Source organism: Taudactylus pleione, unplaced genomic scaffold, assembly GCF_031769625.1.
Source record: "Taudactylus pleione unplaced genomic scaffold, aTauple2 ptg001693l, whole genome shotgun sequence".
Lineage (NCBI taxonomy): Eukaryota > Metazoa > Chordata > Amphibia > Anura > Myobatrachidae > Taudactylus > Taudactylus pleione.
Window position 1 is genome coordinate 58,651 of NW_028286090.1, and position 16,932 is coordinate 75,582.

The window sequence follows — 16,932 nt, forward strand, 5'->3', positions numbered from 1 at the left end:
GGGCAAAAGGTTGGAGAGACACAGGGGCACAAGGTTGGAGAGACACAGGGGCACAAGGTTGGAGAGACACAGGGGCACAAGGTTGGAGAGACACAGGGGCACAAGGTTGGAGAGACACAGGGGCACAAGGTTGGAGAGACACAGGGGCACAAGGTTGGAGAGACACAGGGGGCAGGGGGCTGGAGAGACACAGGGGGCAGGAGGCTGGAGAGACACAGGGGGCAGGAGGACACATATACTACACAACTACAGAGAGAACTCCGAGTACTAGTATTTCCCACCATGAGAACACATGTACTGTACAACTACAGAGAGAACTCCCAGTACTGGTATTTCCCACCATGAGGACACATAATATGAGATATGGTAAAAACTTACCCTTGTTATCTCTATTTCTACGAAGTCCATAGGGTTCCACAGGATACCTTGGGGTATAGGTGTGACGTCAGTCGCTGGGCACCATAGAGTTAAGCTTTTCAGCCTCCCAGGATGCACTAGGGTCCCCCTCCTATACCCCGCCCCCGAGCCAAGGCACCTCAGTTAGTTATCAAGCCATAGGCCAGAGGAGGAGAAGGAAGAGAGAGAAAAAAGATCTGGACACATACAAGAATCACATTCTCACCAGAGGGAGACGGAAAACCGGTGACCAGAGCAAAGCCCATCTGCAGCACAGGTGCGACAGGGCGGGAGTCCTGTGGAACCCTATGGACTTCGTAGAAATAGAGATAACAAGGGTAAGTTTTTACCATATCTCATATTTTCTACTTCAGGGTCCATAGGGTATCCACAGGATACCTTGGGGATGTCCCAAAGCAGTATCCTTTAAGGGTGGGGACGCTCCTGTGCAGAAAGGAGAATCCGCCGCCCGAAGGAAGCATCCTGAGAGGCGAAGGTGTCAAACCTGTAATACCTCACGAAGGTATGGATAGAGGACCACGTAGCAGCCTTGCAGATCTGAACTGCCGAGGCACCACGTCGAGCTGCCCACGAAGGACCCACAGACCTAGTGGAATGAGCCTTCAGAGAAGGAGGGACCGGTATGCCTTCATGAAGATAAGCTTCAGAAATAGCCATACGGATCCAGGCTGCCAAAGTTTGCTTTGAAGCAGGCCAACCCTTTTTACGGAAGCCATAGAGGACAAACAAAGCGTCCGACTTCCTAAACGAAGAAGTGCGGTCAACATAAGTCCTTAAGGCCCGCACAACATCCAAAGAGGCCTCACCCAGGGAAAGACCCGGTGAGTTAAAGGCCGGAACAACTATTTCCTCGTTAACATGAAACTGGGAAACAACTTTGGGAAGAAACTCGGGCCGAGTGCGGAGCACTGCCCTGTTCCCATGAAAAACCAAGAAAGGGGGTCTACAAGAAAGAGCCCCTAACTCAGAAACACGTCTGGCCGAAGCAATGGCCAGAAGGAAAACAGTCTTAGCTGTTAGCCATTTAAGATCCACTGAGCCCAGTGGTTCAAACGGCGGTCCTTGGAGAGCCCTCAGGACCACAGCCAAATCCCAAGGCGCCACAGGTGGAACAAAGGGCGGCTGAATGCGGAGAACACCCTGCATAAAGGTGCGCACATCCGGGATTGTAGCAATCCTACGGTGAAACCAGACAGATAGGGCCGAAACCTGTACCTTCAAAGAAGCAAGGCGAAGCCCATGATCTAGTCCCGCTTGCAGGAAGGCGAGAATCCGAGACAGACGAAACTCCCGCGGTGCATAACCTCTCGGTCGACACCACTGGAAGAACATATGCCACACGCGATGGTATATCCTCGCGGAAGACGGTTTCCGAGCTCGTAACATGGTACGCACCACAGAGCTGGAAAACCCCCGGGACCTCAGCATGGCCGTCTCAACAGCCACGCCGTCAAAGACAGCCGAGTCAGGTCCGTGTGAAGGCAAGGACCCTGAGACAGAAGGTCCGGTCGTAGCGGCAACCGCAGAGGACTGTCCACGGACAGACCCCGAAGGTCTGAGAACCAGTGCCGTCTGGGCCACGCGGGAGCTATCAACAGGAGCATCCCTCCTTCCTGTTTGAATTTCCGGATTACCCGTGGAAGAAGGGAGACCGGAGGGAACAGGTATGCGAACCGGAACGTCCACCGGACGGACAGAGCATCCACCAGAGACGCCCCTTCGTCTCTTGTGCGAGACCCGTACACCGGCAACTTGTTGTTGTGCCGGGACGCCATGAGGTCGATTTCTGGAAGACCCCACCTGTCCACCAGTAGTTGAAAAACGTCCGGGTGCAGGGACCATTCCCCCGGATGAACGTCCTGGCGACTTAGAAAGTCCGCCTCTCAATTTAGCACTCCCGGGATGAAGACCGCTGATATGGCCGGAAGATTGCGCTCCGCCCAAACCAGGATCCGAGAGACCTCTACGAGAGCCGCCCGACTGAGAGTTCCTCCTTGCCTGTTTATGTAGGCCACGGTGGACCTGCACCGGGCGACCCTGGAGAAACCGCTGTGCCTGCTGGAGAGCATTGAAGACCGCACGGAGTTCCAAGATATTTATTGGAAGCTCCGCTTCTGTCGGCGTCCACCTGCCCTGGAACAAGTGTGGACCCGAAACTGCTCCCCAGCCCCGAAGACTGGCGTCCGTTGTCAACAGGACCCAATTTGGAACCCAGAACGGACGTCCCTTGTTGAGGTGGGTCGTCTGTAACCACCACGCAAGGGACAGGCGAACCTCCGGGGTGAGCACAATCGTCTGGGACTTCAGAGACTGAGGCAGCCCGTTCCACTTGGACAGGATCAGGTGCTGCAGAGGTCTGGAGTGAAACTGGGCGTATTCCACCATGTCGAACACCGACACCATGGAGCCCAGTAACCTCATCGCCGAGTGTAAGGACACCCGGCGGCTGTGCAGGCAACTGCGCACCCTTGACTGTAAAGCAGAGATCTTGTCCCCCGTCACGAAGATCCTTTGCTGTCCCGAGTCCAATAAGGCTCCAAGATGCAGAATCCTCCGAGACGGGATTAGAGTGGACTTCTGCCAGTTGATTAGCCAGCCGTGCCGTTGCAGCAGTGCAATGGTCAGGTCCAAGTGGCGTAACAGGAGCTCTGGAGATCCTGCCACCAATAACAGGTCGTCCAAATACGGCAACATGCGGACTCCCTGCAGCCGCAGAGAAGCCGCCATGACCGCCATCACCTTGGTGAAAACACGTGGTGCTGTTGCCAGGCCAAAAGGTAACGCCCGAAACTGGAAGTGGTCGCTGCTGATTGCAAACCTGAGGAACTGTTGATGGCGCAAAAGAATAGGGACATGCAGGTAAGCGTCCTGTATGTCCAATGACACCAAGTAGTCCCCAGGTTCCAGCGCCAGAATGATGGACCGTAGGGTCTCCATCCGAAACTTCGGGACCCGCAAAGACTTGTTGAGTGCTTTGAGGTTGAGAATCGGACGATATGACCCATTGGGTTTCTGTACCAAAAATAGATTTGAATAGAAACCCTGGCCACTCTGGGAGAATGGAACAGGCACTATAACTCCAGCCTGGAGCATAGTGTGCAATACCTTCCGCAGCTCCGTAGCCTTGTTCCGGTCTGATGGTAGACCCGTGGTGAAGAAGCGAGCCGGGGGTCTGTGCCGGAAGGAGAGGGCGTATCCGTGGGAAACCACCTCCAGAACCCAAGTGTCTGTCGTAGTGGTCGACCAACACTGGGCGAACTGTAGCAGGCGGCCTCCCACCCTGGGATCCCCCAAAGGGAGGCCCGGACCGTCAGGCCGCAGGCTTGTCATCTGGCTTGGGGGCCGGACGTCTGGTACTCCATGCCTGCTTCCGGGGCTTGACCGATTTCTTAGGGCCAGCCTGTCGAGGAAACGACTGTGGTTTGGGCCTGCCCTGGGCCCTAGATGACCGAAAGGACGATGGTCCAGAACCAGAAGGAGCAGCGGCCGACGGGAGACAAGCAGATTTGGCTGCCGCCAGCGTGGCCACAATCTTATCCAGATCCGGACCGAAGAGAACTTCTCCGGTAAACGGCAACGCTTCCAGACCTTTCTTGGAATCTGCGTCCGCCTTCCAGGATCACAGCCACAAGGTGCGACGAGCAGCTACCGCTGCTGAAGAAATTCTAGACACCAGAGTACTAATGTCTAGAGCCGCCTCGTTGATGATGGTGGCCGAATCACGGAGATTGCCAATCAACTCCGCCTGTTCGGCCGGACAGTCGGATTCAAAAGAAGCCTCTAATGAATCCGCCCAGCGCTCCATCGCTCTGGCAACCCAGCAAATGGCCATAGCCGGCCGTGCTGCCCCCCCTGCAAGGGAATAAGCGGACTTCAGGCAGATTTCCACCTTGCGGTCCGTAGCATCCTTAAGGGAGGACATGGATGGCATCGGCAATGTGGCACTACGGACAAGACGGGTCACGTGAGAATCCACCTGTGGAGGGGATTCCCACTTAGCAAAATAATTATCCGCGAACGGATAAGCCACCGCCAGGCGTCTCTGCGGCTGGTATCTTTTGCCAGGTTGTTTCCACGCCTCCTCTAAATGGTCCACCAACTGACCCGAAAGAGGAAAGACTGTGGCATCACCCTTCACATCTTTGAAAAAGGCATACTTAGATTTAGCCGCTGGGGGAACTTCGTCCTCAATCACCAAGGCTGTGCGGACCGCCCGAATAAGTCCAGGAATATATACTTTGGACTTGGCATCAGCGTCCTTAGTATGGAGAGGTTCCTGATCGTAAGGATCCAGAATCTCCCCATCATCAGACGTCCCTTCGTCATCCTCATAAGGAGCGGACAGAGACGCCACCGGCCTTTTATGAGGCCGCATCACAGACTCCCCTTGCAACACATCCGACAAGTGCTGTACAGAACTCGTCAGGGAGTTAACCCACGCTGGCTCCTGAGAACCCGGGAGCGGGGAAATAGGGAGACTGTGGGGTACCACCAATTGTCGTGGGAACCCCTGCATGGGTGACGACACCACAGACTGCTGGGACAAACCCATCGGAGTAAACGCGGGCTGCGGAGCTAACTGGCCCACTAAAGCTGTTAACGCCTGAGCGAAACAAGCCCAGGGCGGCTCCTGTACCGGTGCTGTAACCGTAATAGGCCGCGCCAAGGACAAACACTGCCGGCAAAGGCCCTCCGCGCTACCCTCCCCCTCCGCTAACGGTACTTTGCACGTGGTACACTGTAGCCGGAGGGGAAAATCACTTTCAGACATGATGGCACCACGTATGTGACCTCTCTCACCAATTAAGTATTAAATAGGCGAGAGACCACCCTGCAGCACCGCACCGCACCGCAAGGGCTTTAGCAGAAAGAACAGGGACAGTATAAAGCTGACAGTTTAGAGAAGAAAAGTTACAGGCAGCAGCGCTAGCACAGTCACATACAATGCAGAGAAATAACAATTCCTGCACTAACAGCGCTGATCACTCAACTACACAGACACAGGGCCTGGTAGGACACAGCGCTGCATACACAGACCTGAGCCACAGCGGAGGAGAGGTATGCGGGGGGACCCAGACCACGATGCTTCCGTCCAGCGTTTCCAGCAGCGTTCACCATGCGTTCTGGAGAAGATGGCCGCCGAGGAGCAGAGAGGAGGCTGGCCTGGGGGAGGAGCGCTGCCACAGGACCAGTCGGCAGCATGCAGAGAGGGCTGTGTGCAGCGGGGGAGGCGCCGGCTGTGAGACAGGGAAGGCGCGCTCCCCTGGCATGCATTTAACCCCTGGGACGCCGCAGCGCTACCGCTCTGCTGCGGTCCGCTGTCCCAGGGGGTAGTGGAAAGCGCAGGTTGGTCGCCTGGCTCCACGCTGCAGCCAGTCCCCAGGGAGCCCCCTGCCTGGGGACTTAGGACCATGTGACCAGCGGGGACCCACCGCGGGACCCCGCTGCTTACCTTTGTCCCCCTTGGATCCGGCCATGGTCCGGAACATCTGGGGTCACCGCTAGCTGTGACCCCAGATGCTCACCAGCATCCCCGGATCGGTACCGGCGTTCTGGTACCGGCGGGGGTGTAGGGAAGACAGCATGGACGTCAGGACTGACTGTCCATGCTGTACATCCAGATGTGCAGCCACAGCTGCACTGAAGAAAGCTTCAGGGGCTCTTCTAGCCCCCCACTCCGACAGGTGCACCCGACGCCGGCCGGGCACCAAACTAAACTGAGGTGCCTTGGCTCGGGGGCGGGGTATAGGAGGGGGACCCTAGTGCATCCTGGGAGGCTGAAAAGCTTAACTCTATGGTGCCCAGCGACTGACGTCACACCTATACCCCAAGGTATCCTGTGGAACCCTATGGACCCTGAAGTAGAAATACTGTACAACTACAGAGAGAACTCTGAGTACTGGTATTTCCCAATCATATAGACATGTACACCAAACACAGGAGAAAGTACTCCCTTACCCAAAAGGACACATATACTGTACACTACAGAGAGTATGCTTAGTAAAGGTACTCCACACCCATGAGGAAACATATAGTGTACACTAAAGAGAGAACTCTGAGTACTGGTATTTCCCCACCCACAAAGAGCATATACCGTACACTAGAGACAGTAATCAAAGTACTGGTAATCCCCACCATGAGGACATAAACAGTATACTGTACACTAGTGAGAGTACTCCGAGTACTGGTATTTTCCCACCTACATAGAAGCATATACTGTACACTAGAGAAAGAACTCTGAGTTCTGGTACTTCCTTACCCACGAGAAAACATATACTGTACAATAGAGAGAGTATTCCAAGTACTGGTACTTCACTACCCACGAGGACACATTTAGTGTAAACTAAAGATAGTACTCAGAGTACTGATACTTCCCCACCATAAGGAAATATATACCGTACACTGTAGAAAGTTCTACGAGTATTGGTACTTCCCCACCCACACGAGGACACATACAGTATACTGTACACTAGAGCACGCTGAGTACTGGCACATCCCTACAGATTACCCGTACCCACCATGAGGAGATATACTGTACCCTGGGGAGAGTAGGCAGATTACCCATACCCACCATGAGGACACAGACACTGTACCCTGGAGAGAGTAGGCAGATTACCCGTACCCACCAAGAGGACACAGACACTGTACCCTGGAGAGAGTAGACAGATTACTGGTACCCATCATGAGGACACATATACTGTACCCTGGGGAAAGTAGGCAGATTACCCGTACCCACCATGAGGACACAGATACTATACCCTGGAGAGAGTAGACAGTTTACTGGTACCCACCATGAGGACACATATACTGTACCCTGGAGAGAGTAGACAGATTACTGGTACCCACCATGAGGACACATATACTGTACCCTGGGGAAAGTAGGCAGATTACCCGTACCCACCATGAGGACACAGATACTATACCCTGGAGAGAGTAGACAGTTTACTGGTACCCACCATGAGGACATGTATACTGTACCCTGGAGAGAGTAGACAGATTACTGGTACCCACCATGAGGACATGTATACTGTACCCTGGAGGGGAGTAGACAGATTACTAGTACCCACCATGAGGACATATATACTGTACCATGGAGAGAGTAGGCAGATTACTGGTACCCACCATGAGGACATGTATACTGTACCCTGGAGGGGAGTAGACAGATTACTAGTACCCACCATGAGGACATATATACTGTACCATGGAGAGAGTAGGCAGATTACTGGTACCCACCATGAGGACACATAAACTGTACCCTGGAGAGAGTAGGCACCATGAGGACATACATACTATACCCTGGAGAGAGTAGACAGTTTACTGGTACCCACCATGAGGACATGTATACTGTACCCTGGAGAGAGTAGACAGATTACTGGTATCCAAAATGAGGACACATATGGTCCGGAACATCTGGGGTCACCGCTAGCTGTGACCCCAGATGCTCACCAGCATCCCCGGATCGGTACCGGCGTTCTGGTACCGGCAGGGGTGTAGGGAAGACAGCATGGACGTCAGGACTGACTGTCCATGCTGTACATCCCTGGGGAGAGTAGGCAGATTACCCATACCAACCATGAGGACATATATACTGTACCCTGGAGAGAGTAGGCAGATTACCCATACCAACCATGAGGACATATATACTGTACCCTGGAGAGAGTAGGCAGATTACTAGTACCCACCATGAGGAAACATATACTGTACCCTGTAGAGAGTAGGCAGATTACTGGTACCTACCATGAGGACACATATACTGTACCCTGGAGAGAGTAGGCAGATTACTGGTACCCACCGTGAGGAAACATATACTGTACCCTGGAGTAGGTAGATTTCTGGTACCCACCATGACACATATACTGTACCCTGGGGAGAGTAGGCAGATTACTAGTACCCCCCATGAGGACACATATACTGTACCCTGGGGAGAGTAGGCAGTTTACTAGTACCCACCATGAGGACATATATACTGTACCCTGGAGAGAGTAGGCAGATTACTGGTACCCACCATGAGGACACATATACTGTACCCTGGAGAGAGTAGGCAGATTACTGGTACCCACCATGAGGACACATATACTGTACCCTGGAGAGAGTAGGCAGATTACTGGTACCCACCATGAGGACACATATACTGTACCTGGGGAGAGTAGGCAGATTTCTGGTACCCACCATGAGGACACATATACTGTACACTGGAGAGAGTAGGCAGATTACTGGTACCCACCATGAGGACATATATACTGTACCCTGGAGAGAGTAGGCAGATTACTGGTACCCACCATGAGGACACATATACTGTACACTGGAGCGAGTAGGCAGATTACTGATACCCACCATGAGGACACATATACTGTACCCTGGAGAGAGTAGGCAGATTACCCATACCCACCATGAGGACACATATACTGTACCCTGGAGAGAGTAGGCAGATTACTGGTACCCACCATGAGGACACATATACTGTACACTGGAGAGAGTAGGCAGATTACTGGTACCCACCATGAGGACACATATACTGTACCCTGGAGAGAGTAAGCAGATTACTGGTACCCACCATGAGGAGATACCTTACCATTCCATAGGAGCTTCTCAAAAGCTTCTTTTCCCTTACTGAGAATACTGGAAAACTTGTTGTACACAGCGATGTCGCCCAGGATATCGGCCATCTGACACATCATACACACGGCGGCCAGCCAAAGCCCCCCGCAGTATGAGCTGGAAGACAGAGAACACGTCATTATACACACATCATACATGTATAAAGGGGATAATTACATACAGCCAAAGCCCCCTGCAGTATGAGCTGGGAGACAGGGAACACGTCATTATACACACATCATACATGTATACAGGGCCGTAACTAGGGTAGTGCGACCAGTGCCATGGGCAGCCGGGGATTACAACGTTACCCATTCAGGCTACAGGCAGAGAATGTTAATTCATACCGTGCATTCATTCCCTCCACGGCAGCCAGGGATTACAGCGTTACCCATTCGGGCTACAGGCAGATAATGTTCATTCACACCGTGCATTCATTCCCTCCATGGCAGCCAGGGATTACAGCGTTACCCAATCAGGCTACAGGCAGAGAAAGTTCATTCACACCGTGCATTCATTCCCTCCATGGCAGCCAGGGATTACAGTGTTACCCATTCAGGCTACAGGCAGAGAATGTTCATTCACACCGTGCATTCATTCCCTCCATGGCAGCCAGGGATTACAGCGTTACCCATTCAGGCTACAGGCAGATAATGTTCATTCACACCGTGCATTCATTCCCTCCATGGCAGCCAGAGATTACAGCGTTACCCATTCAGGCTACAGGCAGATAATGTTCATTCACACCGTGCATTCATTCCCTCCATGGCAGCCAGGGATTACAGCGTTACCCATTCAGGCTACAGGCAGATAATGTTCATTCACACCGTGCATTCATTCCCTCCATGGCAGCCAGGGATTACAGCGTTACCCATTCAGGCTACAGGCAGATAATGTTCATTCACACCGTGCATTCATTCCCTCCATGGCAGCCAGGGATTACAGCGTTACCCATTCAGGCTACAGGCAGATAATGTTCATTCACACCGTGCATTCATTCCCTCCATGGCAGCCAGGGATTACAGCGTTACCCATTCAGGCTACAGGCAGAGAATGTTCATTCACACCGTGCATTCATTCCCTCCATGGCAGTCGGGGATTACAGCGTTACCCATTCAGGCTACAGGCAGATAATGTTCATTCACACCGTGCATTCATTCCCTCCATGGCAGCCAAGGATTACAGCATTACCCAATCAGGCTACAGGCAGATAATGTTCATTTACACCGTGCGTTCATTCCCTCCATGGCAGCAGGGGATTACAGCATTACCAAATCAGGCTACAGGCAGATAATGTTCATTCACACCGTGCATTCATTCCCTCCATGGCAGCCGGGGATTACAGTATTACACATTCAGGCTACAGGCAGAGAATATTCATTCACACCGTGCATTCATTCCCTCCGTGGCAGCCAGGGATTACAGCATTACCCATTCAGGCTACAGGCAGAGAAAGTTCATTCACACCGTGCTTTCATTCCCTCCATGGCAGCCAGGGATTACAGCGTTAGCCATTCAGGCTACAGGCAGAGAATGTTCATTCACACCGTGCATTCATTCCCTCCATGGCAGCCAGGGATTACAGCGTTACCCATTCAGGCTACAGGCAGAGAATGTTCATTCACACCGTGCATTCATTCCCTCCATGGCAGTAGGGGATTACAGCTTAACCATTCAGGCTACAGGCAGATAATGTTCATTCACACCGTACATTCATTCCCTCCATGGCAGCCAGGGATTACAGTGTTACCCATTCAGGCTACAGGCAGAGAATGTTCATTCACACCGTGCATTCATTCCCTCCATGGCAGCCAGGGATTACAGCGTTACCCATTCAGGCTACAGGCAGAGAATGTTCATTCACACCGTGCATTCATTCCCTCCATGGCAGTCGGGGATTACAGCGTTACCCAATCAGGCTACAGGCAGAGAATGTTCATTCACACCGTGCATTCATTCCCTCCATGGCAGTCGGGGATTACAGCGTTACCCATTCAGGCTACAGGCAGATAATGTTCATTCACACCGTACATTCATTCCCTCCATGGCAGCCAAGGATTACAGCATTACCCATTCAGACTACAGGCAGATAATGTTCATTCACACTGTGCATTCATTCCCTCCATGGCAGCCGGGGATTACAGCGTTACCCATTCAGGCTACAAGCAAAGAATGTTCATTTACACCGTGCGTTCATTCCCTCCATGGCAGCCGGGGATTACAGCATTACCAAATCAGGCTACAGGCAGATAATGTTCATTCACACCGTGCATTCATTCCCTCCATGGCAGCCGGGGATTACAGTATTACACATTCAGGCTACAGGCAGAGAATATTCATTCACACCGTGCATTCATTCCCTCCGTGGCAGCCAGGGATTACAGCATTACCCATTCAGGCTACAGGCAGAGAAAGTTCATTCACACCGTGCATTCATTCCCTCCATGGCAGCCAGGGATTACAGCGTTACCCATTCAGGCTACAGGCAGAGAATGTTCATTCACACCGTGCATTCATTCCCTCCATGGCAGCCAGGGATTACAGCGTTACCCATTCAGGCTACAGGCAGAGAATGTTCATTCACACCGTGCATTCATTCCCTCCATGGCAGTAGGGGATTACAGCATTACCCATTCAGGCTACAGGCAGATAATGTTCATTCACACCGTACATTCATTCCCTCCATGGCAGCCAGGGATTACAGCGTTACCCATTCAGGCTACAGGCAGAGAAAGTTCATTCACACCGTGCATTCATTCCCTCCATGGCAGCCAGGGATTACAGCGTTACCCATTCAGGCTACAGGCAGAGAAAGTTCATTCACACCGTGCATTCATTCCCTCCATGGCAGCCAGGGATTACAGCGTTACCCATTCAGGCTACAGGCAGAGAACTTGCTTTACATTATCTCCTTGTAGTAATTAATGAAGGCAGAAAGGTAAAGTTACAGTGAGAATACATGTCCCCAATGGTTAGAAATCACATTTACTCCAGGTAGTAATTATTGCTAGGTTAGAGAAGTATCTACTTGTTGTCAACGCCTGAAACATAACATTAGCTGGAAGAAGTAGCATTGTGTCACATAACGGGTCACGTCTCAATACTTCTGTTGTACTACATACATAGATATTAATCTATCAGAATGAAATGATCATTTCTGAATCTGGAAACCTGACACCCTGCAGACCATTCATCTCTGAATGGCATATTCTCTCGTACGTAGGATGCCCAGAGAGATGAACAAACACGGAGAGTTGGCCCTGGAGCCACCATCCATTCTCAGACATTACACATGACATATTAATATTACACTGTATTGAGAAATTAAGCAAACATGGCGAGTCCTCACCTCGGCCCAGTCATCACCCAGCCATCGTATGTCTGATCAGCGAACCCAGAGTTCTCTATCAGTCCATCGCCGTCACTATCAAATCTCAAAGACGTGTCCATCACAGCCTGGGAGATGAAGAAAGTAAATAATGGAAGAATGTTCTGAGTCCCACCAGCACATATGTGTCACCAGCCAACTCCAGTCTCAAGGGTCAATATCCGACCTGACAGACTGATTACGTGTACCCGAGGTAAAAGTCCTGTGACACTTACCTGGCAGACTGAACAGATGTCTCTGAGGTAGGTGGACATATCAGTCCTAAAATACTTTACCTGGCCATGTGACCACATGTCCCTGAGGTAGGTGAGCCTATTAGTCCTAAGAGACTTACCTTGCAGACTGACCACATGTCCCTGAGGTAGGTGGTACTCTTGGTCACACAGTAGTCTCGATAAACTTGCAGCACAAACTTGAGGTTCAGGTCCTTCCAGTCAGCAGTGTCATGTATGACGTAGGCATTGAGTTTCTGCCAAGGCTCATCATCTAGGAGATGGGAAGAGAGACATGAGGAGAAATATCTGTACATACTTGAGAAAGTAAGATGGATAGGAGACCGGAAACATGGCAGAGGGCGAAGATGATGGAGGATGACCGAAGAAACGCATACCTGGGTCTCCGACATCGTGGGGAACCACATTTCTGATCTTCACAGGAGCTACACAGCCACTCATAAGATACTTTCTCTGCTCCAGATCCTCATGCAGAATGGAGGCAGCTGGAGAGGACAAGATACAAGATTGAGTGTGAGCCAAGAAATTCATTTCTCCGTCATCTTATAGGGCCCTTTTATCATTGTATATTTGCAGCTCAATGCCCGAAAACACCCGTTTTCAGGGGGTTAACCGGCAAGTATTAAGTTTTCCCCAGATGTATGAAGGAGAGAACGGAGCAGATATCTCCGATACCCGCTGTGATCCCTCCTTTCCTGCAGGCAGCGGCTTCCCTCATAGGTTTCTATGATGGATGCAATGCTACCAGATTTACCAATATCAGCATTCCCAACACTGGCCCCCGCAGCTGCAGATGGCGTTAGCCCATTGTAGCCAATGGACTGCACATTGCAAGCCTTACCTATGGGACCCTCCCCCAGCAATGGCGGCTGCGCATGAGCAGTGACATCCGAGCACTATGATCGCTTTCATTCATAAATGGGCCCCTATATAAGGGACCGGGGATACCAATGGGTGTAGAAGGTGGAGTTCAAGGAGCCGGCACAATTGCAAAGTCATCTTGTTTGCGTGCTGCCACCTCCCCCCTCTACATCCTATAGTGTATTATTTTCTTTTCTGTACCCGGGGAGTGTTGTGGGTATACTGTTTTATTATGTTTCATATTGAGCAATGCTCCTTCATTGCTTATGTGGAGTTCTCCTAGTGAACTCCACTGTGGGGGGATAGGTTAGTAGCGCTCCGTCCACCATCACCTGCCCCTGCTGTGGTCATCCCAGGTCACGGATCTTGTCAGTGGCGGGACACACACATAAGGCACCACAGTCCGATCGCGGGTGCAAGGACTGCAGCTCTGGGGGACGCGGCTATAACAGCATCAGCCCCATCTCACTTGCTGTGATTGATGCATGGCTCGCTGTGGTCCTGCCCCTGGGCTGCATTGCTCTGGTCCGTGGAGCGGTAGGTGGCCGTGAGGCTGTCCAGGGGTGGTGCTCTCACGGAGTCTTGGGGGCTTGGATCTGGAAGACCAGGTAGGGGATTCTGCCACTCAGTCACACCATGTGGAGGAATTGATATTAGCAATGTGGCAGGGTGTGGATATGGAACCTGAGCTTCCGTCGATCTCCCTGTTTGAAGGAAGAAAGCTGCTGTTCTTCTTCCTTCAATCTCAAGCTGGATCATAGTTTCCAATTGCAGAAGCGTTTCACTTTATCCCATCCCATCTCGGAGGAGGATATCTGGCTTAGGTCACTACTATCCCCCCCTCCTAAAACAATGTCCTTGAAGGCCAGCTTGGAATGGAAATATGAGGGTATTGTTAAGTCACTGCTGGGGTGTCTCTCTGGACTGTCTGGGTGGCTGCCCGACTCTCATGGACCTCACGTTCGCTGCAATGACCTGCCAATAAAGTGGCGACGAAATGGGCTGAGCAACTCAATGAAAAGTTACAGTCAGAGTCTCTCAGACCAGACTAATTGTCCTTACTGGATTTATGTAGGGATGTGATGGCTTACATGACGAGGGTCTTGGCTTGTCCCGGATTTCTGTATTGGCCGTGGTTGCCAGATGCACTCTCTGGACTAAATACTGGGAGGTGGACGTAAAATCGAAACAGGTTTTGGGAAATTTCCTTTTTGCCGGATCTGTTCTCTTTTGCCATCATTACTGACGCTACAAGAGGTAAGGGCGCTTTCCATCCTGTGAAGCTTGCCACGAAACCCAGATAAAAACAGTATTGATCCTTTCGCATCTCTGGTAGGACGTAAAGGTAAGTCGCAGCTACTCAAAGGGGCTGACCAAAGAGATGGGCGGTCAGGACGGGGTAGGTGTCCCGGGCCAAAGCCTGCTGAAAAGCAATGAGCATAACAGGGCTCTTCGCCACCTGGACCAGTCTGTGGTGGGGGCCCATCTGCTCTGCTTTGTGACCAGTGAGAAGCGGCTTACTTGGATTGGTGGGTGGGGGCATCATGGAAAAAGGTTATATTCTAGACCTGTTTGGTCCTCCGCCACCTTTTTCACTATGCCACTTCCAAAGGACGAGTCCAGACGCCTTATCCCTCAAGGGTCAATAACTTCCCTACTACGGTCAGGGATGATTGTTTATCTTCTGCCAGATGGGGCAGGGTCAGGATTTCAGTCCCACCTGTTCTCGAGCAACTTTGAACCTCAAATCTTACATTATCAGAGGGTTGCTAAGTTCAAGATGGAGTCCATCTGTACGGTCATCAATTCGATGGAGCAAGACGAGTTTCTTGCTGCCATGGATACAAAAGATGCACACCTACATATCCCAATCTGGAAGGAGAATTACAGACTCCTCATATGTGCAAAAATCATTACCAGTTCAGGGCTCTGCCCTTGAGATCCAAGTGACAATCATCCCATATCTGGACGATTTCCTCATCAAGGACAGCTCAGAACCTCTGCAATTCCATTTTTGTTACTCTGCAGCCGCGACTGAGGGATGCGTTACCCTGCAGCCGCGACTGAGGGACGCGTTACCCTGCAGCCGCGACTGAGGGACGCGTTACCCTGCAGCCGCGACTGAGGGACGCGTTACCCTGCAGCCGCGACTGAGGGACGCGTTACCCTGCAGCCGCGACTGAGGGACGCGTTACCCTGCAGCCGCGACTGAGGGACGCGTTACCCTGCAGCCGCGACGGAGGGACGCGTTACCCTGCAGCCGCGACGGAGGGACGCGTTACCCTGCAGCCGCGACGGAGGGACGCGTTACCCTGCAGCCGCGACGGAGGGACGCGTTACCCTGCAGCCGCGACGGAGGGACGCGTTACCCTGCAGCCGCGACGGAGGGACGCGTTACCCTGCAGCCGGGACGGAGGGACGCGTTACCCTGCAGCCGGGACGGAGGGACGCGTTACCCTGCAGCCGGGACTGAGGGACGTGGTACTCTGAAGCCGGGACTGAGGGACGTGGTACTCTGAAGCCGGGACTGAGGGACGTGTTACCCTGAAGCCGGGACTGAGGGACGTGGTACTCTGAAGCCGGGACTGAGGGACGTGGTACTCTGAAGCCGGGACTGAGGGACGTGGTACTCTGAAGCCGGGACTGAGGGACGTGGTACTCTGAAGCCGGGACTGAGGGACGTGGTACTCTGAAGCCGGGACTGAGGGACGTGGTACTCTGAAGCCGGGACTGAGGGACGTGGTACTCTGAAGCCAGGACTGAGGGACGTGGTACTCTGAAGCCGGGACTGAGGGACGTGTTACCCTGCAGCCGAGACTGAGGGACGAGTTACCCTGCACCCGAGACTGAGGGACGTGTTACCCTGCAGCCGGGACTGGGGGACGTGTTAGCAAAGATCAGCAGTTACAGATGAAAATATTCAATGTATTCTAACGTTATTCTGTGCGCAGTGGTAGAATCACCGTGTTTTGGAAACGCAGGATTAAATGTAAGTGCAGTAATGTATAAGGAATTGCCATCTTCTTCGGAATAAGATTGTAATTATCCTGACCTATGAAAACGCCTCGTGTGAAATGACCAAGTCTGTGATTACAGTCAGTGCCCCCCGGGGGTAGTCATGTATTGTGGAAGCGGTTTAGGAATGCGCGTAGTGACTTGGGTGGTAGATATATGGAAGGAAGACGGCAGTTCAGTTTCTGTGACATGTGAGATAGCTGTGATTAATACATGCCGCCTAGAGATGTATGAGGAGGATTACAGCCTGCAGTATTATGTCCTCAGACTATATAAAGGGCTGAAGTGGCTCTGTAGTGTGTACCCTCTGACTGTCAGGAAGGACTGTACTCCTGTGACATCTGCACCTGCTCTATCCTGTGACCACCAGCACCAGCTGTATCCTGTGACTACCAGCACCAGCTGTATCCTGTGACCACC

At 52.1% G+C, this 16,932-nt stretch overlaps 1 protein-coding gene across 1 annotated transcript in view; it reads right to left on the minus strand.

Annotated features, from left to right (window-relative positions):
• GBA2 (glucosylceramidase beta 2) overlaps positions 1-16,932 on the minus strand; it is a 164,556-nt gene that overhangs the window by 10,896 nt on the left and 136,728 nt on the right. Inside the window, exons 12-15 of the mRNA XM_088464578.1 lie at positions 13,014-13,121; positions 12,738-12,889; positions 12,365-12,471; positions 8,990-9,132 (exon numbers count right to left, since the gene is read on the minus strand). Coding sequence (XP_088320704.1) covers positions 8,990-9,132; positions 12,365-12,471; positions 12,738-12,889; positions 13,014-13,121 — 510 coding nt within the window. The remainder of the gene's footprint in view (positions 1-8,989; positions 9,133-12,364; positions 12,472-12,737; positions 12,890-13,013; positions 13,122-16,932) is intronic.